We start from the raw sequence: 9057 nt of genomic DNA on the forward strand, positions 1-9057 counted from the left end.
AGTTCACACGTGTTTCCTGCTTGTTCCTTGAAGAACTTGCCAAAAAATGTTACTTTTGAAATCCATTCAAACACCTAATAGGAAAAAATATTGGCCAAAATGTTAGCCAACACTGTGTTTCTGAATAGGAACATGTTTCTTGTGTCAGTTCAAGATTTGTACCAGGGTTTGGGGATTTTGGTGTGGATGCTTTCAATGTAAGTTGCTTCTTTGCAGGACTTTGAATAATTAGACTTTGAATAATTAGATCATGCACCAGAGACAACATTTTACTGTGTCCTGCTGTCCAGTGCTGAGAAGGGTTGAGGAAGAGTCGGTGGCTGTGTGTCGATGCATAACTTGCGGGAGAGGCACCGGAGCACTTCCCAGGGCCTGGAGAAGCAAACGGGTTCCTGGTGCTGAGGACAAAGTGTCCACAGCTCGGGATTGCATGGCTGAGCTCTTCTGGCTCCTTCTGCTTCAATGCCTTGCCGAGACACAGGTTCCCTGCAGAGCCCCGCGTGCAGCTTCCCAACGCTCCCCTCTTCCTCCGCCTCCACCCTGCCTCCTGGGTAAAGGCATTCCCTGGCATTGCACCTGCTGTGCCTCCCTCCTAGTTCAGTGAAGGCATTGTTTTCCACCCAAGGGGGCTCTCCCCTGGAGACAGGAACATGGGTGAACTCCCGGTGCCCCAGCATCAGGCACGTGCAGGGTATCTCTGCTTGTCAGCCCCTGCCCTGTTTCCCTGGGGTCCCGCTGACTGTTCTAGCAGTCAATGATCTGGACTTTGCAGGAGTGTGTTTGCAAAGGCGTGAATGCGAAAACTCTACAAGAACGGTTTGCGTGTGTCCCGTCTTGACTTTTTTCAATATAGTTGCTAGAAGGAAAGCACGGACAAAACTGGCAAAGTTCTTTAATGTGGGAAAAGCAATTGACTCCTGAGCTGAGCACTGTTGCAAGCTCTCCAGTCAGATACAAGGTAATCTTTCATTGAATTTCCCGGGTTTCCATAGAGTCAGTGTAAAGGATGAGCTTTCTCAGAAGCTTAATACTAATTTTTCTGCTTAATAGGAAATGTCAAATTCATGAGATCGTTAGATGACAGGAGAATTGAGGTTGGGAGGCAGCTGCAGTGGTCCCCAGCTTTATCTCCTGTTCCCAACAGTGATCAGCACGGGCATGAAATCAGGTTCATCTCAGTTTACTGCAGAGAGGTCTTGAGGAAAACATCGGTTCACCAAGAGCAGGTTTGGAATCTGTGCAGTGCAAGAGACTCTGCACAAGCTCTCTGGGCAACCGACTGCCAGGGGCAGGAGCCCTGGCGTGGCCGTGCCTGAACAGCACCTTTGTGCCTACAGTGCCACCCTCGATGGCTGCCCTGGGGCTTGGGCTTGGACCCTGCACTTGCTGCAGGAGTCTCTGGCCTGGTTCCGTGCTGACCAAAGGCTTGGAACCATGTCAGAACCGCGGTTCCCAAGGGGGCAGCCTCAAGTGGCTGCCGGGCATGTGAGGCCATGGCTGCGTGAATCTTGGGAGCAAGATGCTGATGTCAGAGTGGCCATTGTGACACGTGCAACCAAAGCCCCACAAGGGAAGGCTGGGCTCAGACCGTGTGTCAGTGTGACCTGGCAACGGGAGGAGAAGGTAAGGCAGGGATGCAGCTGCCCAGGGACCAGAGGGGCCCCACACCTCGGAGCTCTGGGCCTGCGCTGCAGGCTCACCTGCCTCTCCCTTCCCAGAATCAGCGCAGGAACATCCAGAGGAGACCGCGGTGTTCCTGAACGCGACGACGGGAGCAGAAGGCGGACAGGAGCAGGGCTCACGCAGGGCTGACCAGGGAGTAGCACCCTCGTAGCTCTGGGCCTGTTCTCCAAACTCCCATCACTTTTCTTCCCTCCACAGAGAGAGAGGACCAGCACCTGGCGGAGACAGCGGCGTTCCTGCACAGGGACTCAGCGCTGACAGCCGCCATGTGTGACAGGGAGCAGGAGGGCCCTGATGGCAGGGAGCCAGGTGAGGGCAAAGCAGCCCTCCCACAGCCTGGCCCAGGGGCTGTCGGGGTGGCCAGCGTGGGGCCCAGAGCAGAAGCCAAAGGAGGCAGGAGCTGCTCAGCCAGGCCAGGGCTGGCAGCCTCCTTCCTCCTCAAGTGGGGCCCAGCTGGGCCAGGGGGCAGCTGTTGGGAGCCCCGTGCCCGCAATGGCCGCTGCTCTCCAAGGCCTCCAGCCCTGCCCATCAGGCAGGCACGCAGGCAGGGACAGAGCAGCTCTTGGGGTCGATGCTGCGGGCTGAGAGCCCCACAGAGCTGCTGACGCCCGCTGCCATTGGCTCTGTCCCCTGCAGCATGCGTTTTGTGTCATCGTGTGGACGCTGACCCGGACACCTGCGGAAACAGACGGGAGAAATACGGGCTCTGTGCCCACATGTTCTGCCTGGTGAGTGGCTCCGGGCACTCCCTCCCGCATTGCAATGGGCAGTCCCTGCCACCCTGTCTTCATCACCTCTTCCCCTTTTCTGCAGTATTTTGCCACTCTTCTTTTCCGGCAAGAAAAGAAACAGGTTGGATTCCTGGGTTTTCTTCCTCAAGATATCCAATGTGCAGTCAGGCGGGCGGCACAGAAGGTGAGAGCCTGGCAAAAGAGCAGGGACATTTGTGCCAGGAGACGTTTGCCAGAGCTTAGCCCAGAGCCCCAGCAAGAAAGGCCGGCCATGCAGCCAGCTGTGGGACAAAGTCTGGCTCCCAGCAGCTCCAAAGAGGCCCTGGCACAGGTGCTTCCTCCACCAGCTGGCTCTGTGGGCTGAGAGCCAGCAGCAGCCCCATCCTGCTCCCTGCCCGCAGCCCTGGGGCTGCCTGGGGAGGCCCCGAGGCTGCCGCTGATGGGGCTGCCTGGCTCATTCCAGCACTGCTGCGTCTGCGGCCAGAGCGGGGCCACCATCATGTGCTGCGAGGAAGGCTGCGACAGATGGTTCCACCTGCCCTGTGCCAAGGAGGGCGGCTGTGTTACGCAGTACATTGCCCCATACAGGTAGCTCCTCTCCCCTTCTGGCCACCCTTGGGGAAGGACCAAGACTTTCTCATTATGCTCGTCCTTTTGCCCCCAGGTCCTACTGCCCTGAGCACCGTCCAGAGCAGATGGTGCAGGTGACTCCAGAGCCGGGCACCGAATGCCCCATCTGCATGGAGCCAGTGGAAGACAGAATGACCTTTACCACCATAGTGTGCCCAACGTGCCAAAGAGCCTGGTTCCACAGAGACTGCCTCCAGGTGGGAGCCATGCCCTCAGGCCTGGGACACAGCAGGTGCTCAGCAGCACCAGGGCCTGGCTCACACTGCTTCTGTTTGCCCTGCAGGGACAGGCCATGCGTGCTGGTTTTTTCTCCTTCTGCTGCCCCCTCTGCAGAGACGATGGCATGTTCGCTGTCGAAATGTTCATCATGGGAATCCGCATCCCCTTCAGGTTGGTGTCCTTCTGCGGGGCTCACAAGACAGGAGGGTGCAAGTGCCGTGCTGTGCCAGGCCCTGCCCCAGCAGTCCAGGCCCTGCCCCATCCAGGGAGTCTGGACTTGCGCTTCTCACGGGACTTGGAAAAGCATTGGAGGAAGAGCAGGGACACCCTGTTACGTCCATGCGGTCAGGGCAGCAGAAACACATGAGCTTTTCCTTTCCCCATCAGACTGCCAACATGGGAGGACAACGACGCCTTCGCGGATCTGAGAGTGCGTCACAGCAGGTGCAATGCCAGGGAATGCCTTTACCCAGGAGGCAGGGAGGAGGCAGAGGAAGAGGGGTGAGTTGGGAAGCTGCACCCGGGGCTCTGCAGGGAACCTGTGTCTCAGGAAGGGCTCAAAGCGGAAGGAGCCAGTGGTGCTCGGCTGCACAATCCCGTGCTGGGACACTTTGTTCTCAGAGCCATCAACCCGTTTGCTTCCCCAGGCCCTGGAAGCTGCTCCTGTGCTCCTCCTGTGCTGCCGAGGGCACCCACAGGCGCTGCTCTGGCCTGACAGTGAGGAGAACCCGCTGGGAGTGTGACAGCTGTGCTGGTCTCGGCACAGGTATGAGGCAAAGCAGGCGGGTGTCCCTGGGCTGGGGCCAGTGCCCAGGCTGGGCACGGCAAAGCCCATGGGCTCCTGGAGGGCTGGGGGCAGTGTTCTGGTTGGGCATGGCCTGGGAGGCCTCTGACATTCCTGTTTGGCTTTACAGCCCCCAGGGATGAGCAGCCAGAGCTCAATGGCCCCAGCCGGATCAGACAGTCAGGACTGGAGCCTGCTCACGGCCTTTCAGAATCCGAGGCCATCAGGCCGAGCTCCAGCAGCGCAGTGCCATCGGGTCTGGCTCCCCAGTCTCCAACTCCAGGGACCAGCAGCCACAGAAGCCCCCGGCATGCAGTTTCTTCCTTGGCAGACACCGGCAGCGCACGCACACCAAGGGCAAGATCCAGCAGCTGGACGGGCCCTGAGGACAGGGTCCATTCCAGACATGCTGGGCCTGACCGCAGGCGAAGGCGCTCTCAACAGCAGAGGCGGGCCTCAGATGGGGCCGTCCGGTCGCGGAGTCGCCATGACAGGAGCAGTAGGAGAACATCAAGTGCAGAGAGGCGCAGGCAAAGGGAGACACCGTCGCGGGCTTCCCGCAGACACAGCCGCTCCCGGCAGCAAGCTCATGCCCAGAGTCCACCTGCCCGGTCGAGGAGTTGCCATGACAGGAGCGGCAGGAGAACGTCGAGGGCAGAGAGGCCCAGGCGAAGGGAGACGTCCTCAGGGACGTCCCCGAGACGCAGCCGCTCCTGCGTGCAACGTCGAGCCTCGGATCAACCTGTCCGCTCCAGGAGTCGCCAGGACAGGAGCAGGAGGAGAGCAGCAAGTGCTGAGAGGCCCAGGCGCAGGGGGACACCGTCGGGGACGTCGCGCTGGAGCAACCGCTCCCGCCAGCCACGTCGGGCCTCAACTGGGACCTCCAACAGCAGCACGTAGTGTCACCTTTTCTTTCTAGTCCCTCTGTTTGCTGCCGTAAGTGAAGGTGAGAAGGGTCAGTACAGGGACCTCGAGACTTGCAGGTCTGTGGGAAAACCGAATTAGCTCTTGGCATTTCCACGATTCTTGATTTCTATGTTACCATGTATTGTGTAGGGAAAAGTCACTTAAGCACATAGCTGATTAAAAAGGACACTCATTCCTGTCTTTAGACAGATATTTCCCCACTGCTTACCCTTGAACGTGAATCCTTAATGGCTTGGATACCTTTAGGGAGACATGACGAGCAAGGTGGCTCTTAGGGAAGCTGTCTTTGAAAAGGACATGTGTTGAGTCGCTATCCTTAAACAATCTCATTTCAGTAAAGCCTTTCTTCAGTAAAGCAGAGGGAGAAAGAAGAGAGTGAGACACTGCTTTCAGTGTCTGAAGAAATCGATTGCGACACTGCTGCTGATTTAAAACACTTGCTTGGACCTTCAAAGATGAAACCGGAAAAGACAGTGGAAACAGGCTGGGACAAAGAGGATGCACAGGACTCTGCCCCAGACGAACGTCTGGGACCTTTGCCTGAAAACGACAGAACTCAGGAGTCCAGTGCTTTCCAGTTTTCCTTCTTTGGAGACACAGAGGAGTTGGGCATCAAAGAAGGTAAGAGCAGAACCCTCCTAACGGAGCCATTTCTAAGGAACGGCTTCTGGCAGGCACTGTAGAGCAATACGGTGTAAAGAAGGTCATAATCCAGAGGATTTTCAGCAGCAGAAGTCAGTACTTCTGCTGAAGCATTCTGATCCTCATTGCTGCTTGCCAAGGCTGTGGGAGATTAATGAGAGGTAACTCCTGCTTGCATCTCAGGAATTTTGAAAGGCACGCATTGAGAAGGCATTGGGATTTTTGCAGAGCGGTGAAAAAGCTTCCCCTAAACTTCTCAAGCAGGGAAAAAGGTGGCACAGCAGTCATACCAAGTTACATGGAAGCCAACAGGATTTTAAGGAAAATGGGTGTTAAGGTAGAGGGAGGAACAAAATCCTGGAGTTGACCCCAAGCTCCATGAACATTCTGTTAGTTACTGAATTCTATTCCTGGACCTTCAGAAAAAAGAAACTGAAGGATCACTGGGGAGTCCTAAGCTCGGATAAAATAAGGCCTTATGAAATGCAGATGAAGGAATATTTAATCAAGTCTCAGTCAGGTAGGAATGAAAGGAAACCGTGCCAAGTTACCCAAAATATTAAAAAACAACACCACAAAGCAACAAGCCCACCACACTTGTGCTGAATTCAGAAGCTATTCACTGTCTTCTGGATGTGATGCTAAATGTTTAAGAATGCATAGGAGATGCCTAGAACAAAGTGGAAAATCCTGGAGGAGAGCTACAGCTCAGAAAATCAGGGAGAAGAAGATTTTGTCCTTCCTAAATCTGTCTTCTCCAGTGTAAATATTTCACTTGAAAAGAGGAATTTTTCCGGGCAAGCAGAGAAATAATTTGGTTTTGACTTGCTTTCTGTTTTGGTGCTGGTTTTGCAGAGCCTTACGTACTTGGAACGACAAAACCGGAAAACGTCAGGTGGCGACAGGATTCACATTTCCAAGACATCCCGTCTGGGGCTGCTGGTGAGCCGGAGATGTCAGAAATTGAAAAGCACCAAGGAAGGCAAGTTCCATTTGTATTTGTTGTCTACTTGGCTGTAGTAGTTGGATGCTGTGGGAATATTAATGGCAGCACTGAGAAAATGGGAAACTGACACTGCACACCTCTGAGCAGTGAGAGCCAAAAGGCAAAGACACAGTCAATTTTATTGTAAAAAGTGGGGTTCTTTAATAGAAGGCTTTATTTGCATACTATGGAGTAGAGCTCTTCCATGTACACCATTTCTCTGAGGCACTACAGCTCTAACTTGTGCTCAGGGCATTTGATAGGACCTTTGAGATTGATAAAACCCCTTTGTACTTGTCTAGGGTTCTTTCTCTACCACGCACAGAAAGTGCTAGAGTTTTCTTCTACTTCATAGATGACGAACGCCTAAGAGGTATGACACAACTTGTTCAGTCCCCTTTTCTATATTTTTCCCTTTTAAACCCTTACTGGACTTGAGTAAGGAGGAAAAGATGCCTCCTGGTTATGAATGCTCTGTAGTCAAAATTTGCCATCCTTTCTTGTGGTCAAAGTTGTGGTAGAATCCCACGAGACAGTCCTGGTAAAAAATAAAGGCTGAGCAGCTTTCTGCCTTTCCTTTCTTTCAGATAATTACCTCATAGCTATAGGAACTTGTAGAGCTTAGGAAAAAAATAGTCACTAGACAGGTTACCGAGACATTTGGGATTTTTCAGGTAGGTCTATCATTTTTAACTTTTTCCTGTCTCTGGTGTTACTGTTAGGAATGCTGAGGGTTCTTGTCAGCAACATATGTCCGTGCGGTTCTTCATCCTAGTGAATCTGGGGCTTGCTCTTCTGAAGCCAGTAAATTTTCTATTTCAAAACAAAGACAACAACAACAAAAGAAAACATACACAGCCCCAAAAATTACACAGGTTGCCAAAACAATTGCTTGTTCTGTTTTGTAGACTACAGTCTCAAGTCAGGCTTAAATGACGTTCCTTTCTTGAGACTTGTTAGATAACGCTGATGAAATGTATGGCTGTGTTCATACAGTTACTGCCCTGCAATCTTCCAGCCCATCAGATTTGCAGGGTGTGTTAGAATGGAGATCTCAGCCCTTGGCAGGCAGCGCTTCTGGGGGGCAGCTGTGGGATCCTGCTGCTGAGCATTTAATGCAAGAGCTGCTGTTTCACTGCAATTTAGATTTCAGCATGTTCAGGGAGACAGCTGCTGTCTTTCATTTTTCTTAGTACACCAGGCTGCAGTAGGGAACGTTTCTGTTGGAGCCGACATGTGGTGGGGGGCAAGAGAATAGGAGGGACGTGAAGAATAGAGCTTCTGACTTGACTGTTGTGTTGTTCATTCATGTTTGTTGGGAGCAGCAGCAGAATCACAAGTGTTGAACCCTATTGATTGGTGTTCTGTTGTGTTTTCTTTTGTGCAGAGGGCCCAAAGTAATTTTTTGTAGATCTGTAGAGTTCAGTGAAGAATAAGAGGGTTGGGAAGAAAGACGTAGATTATTGCTTGAGGTGAGTATGGAACATCTGTTCCCTGGTAACTGTGGCTGAATGCTGAGCATGGGGAGGGAACACGGCTATGGATGTGCACGCAAAATTAATTCAGGACCTCCAGAAGAGCCTGAAGCTTTGTAACTGTCAGGGAACAAAAGGCTGTTAGTATACTGGTGTGTGTAACATCATGTTGTGATGTCCAGCCACGTAAATCACTGCATCTCTCTCTGTTACAGGAGCAGCTAGCTAACTAGGTGTAAGGGAAGTGTTTAAGAGAAACAGTGAATTTAGAGACTTCTGCGAGTAGTGGATTCAAAAACTTCTCCTAGGAATATGTTAGGTTTTCATTAGTTTCTGGATCGTCTTAGGAAGCATAAGAATTCCAAATGGAAACTGAAACCAAACTAATAAAACCTTTCTTGAAAAGAATCATGTCGTATTTGTTCCTTGAAGAAGTTGCCAAACAACATTACCTTTTAAATCCTTTCAAGGACCTAACAGGAAAAAATACTGTCAAACCCGGTTAGGCAGTGTTTCTGAGCTGGCGCTGATGCTCTCGGGTTCCGGGGAGCCACGGGAAGGCTCCAGTCCAGACCGTCCGCTCAGGCTGGGGCCATTGAGCTCTGGCTCGGCCCTGGAGGCTGTGAGGGCAATCAGCAATGTCAAAGGCCTCCCAGGCCTGGGCCAGGCTGGGCCGGAGCAGTGCCCCCAGCCCTCCAGGAGCCTACGGGCTCTGCCAGGCCCAAAAGGACACTGCCCCCTGCCCAGGGGTGTCTTGGCCTGACAGCCGAGCCCAGGGCAGCGGAGCTGTCACACTCCCCGCTGGTTCTGGTCGCTCTCAGGCACGAGCAACGCCCGTGGGTGCCCTGGGCAGCACAGGAGCAGCACAGGGGCACTTGCCAGGGCCTGGGGAAGCACAGGGGTCAGCCTTTACACAACGACACAGCAGGCATGCTGCAGGGGACAGAGCCAATGGCTGCGGGCATGAGCAGCTCTGTGGGG

At 53.3% G+C, this 9057-nt stretch overlaps 1 protein-coding gene across 1 annotated transcript; it reads left to right on the top strand.

Moving 5' to 3' along the window:
- The first annotated feature begins 1487 nt into the window (after positions 1–1487).
- On the top strand, positions 1488–8484 carry LOC111942943 (E3 ubiquitin-protein ligase PHF7-like). The gene is made up of 16 exons (XM_086874479.1): positions 1488–1623; positions 1719–1992; positions 2320–2411; positions 2497–2598; positions 2878–3002; positions 3079–3241; positions 3328–3434; positions 3651–3764; positions 3911–4029; positions 4178–4993; positions 5310–5595; positions 6472–6598; positions 6904–6974; positions 7189–7275; positions 7989–8073; positions 8292–8484. The coding sequence occupies exons 2-10, from the start codon at positions 1950–1952 to the stop codon at positions 4945–4947; spliced, it is 1635 nt and encodes a 544-aa protein (XP_086730605.1). The 5' UTR covers positions 1488–1623; positions 1719–1949; the 3' UTR covers positions 4948–4993; positions 5310–5595; positions 6472–6598; positions 6904–6974; positions 7189–7275; positions 7989–8073; positions 8292–8484.
- Positions 8485–9057: the final 573 nt, after the last annotated feature.

This window comes from Cyanistes caeruleus, unplaced genomic scaffold (genome assembly GCF_971803275.1).
Source record: "Cyanistes caeruleus unplaced genomic scaffold, bCyaCae1.hap1.1 HAP1_SCAFFOLD_232, whole genome shotgun sequence".
In the NCBI taxonomy this organism is placed as follows: domain Eukaryota; kingdom Metazoa; phylum Chordata; class Aves; order Passeriformes; family Paridae; genus Cyanistes; species Cyanistes caeruleus.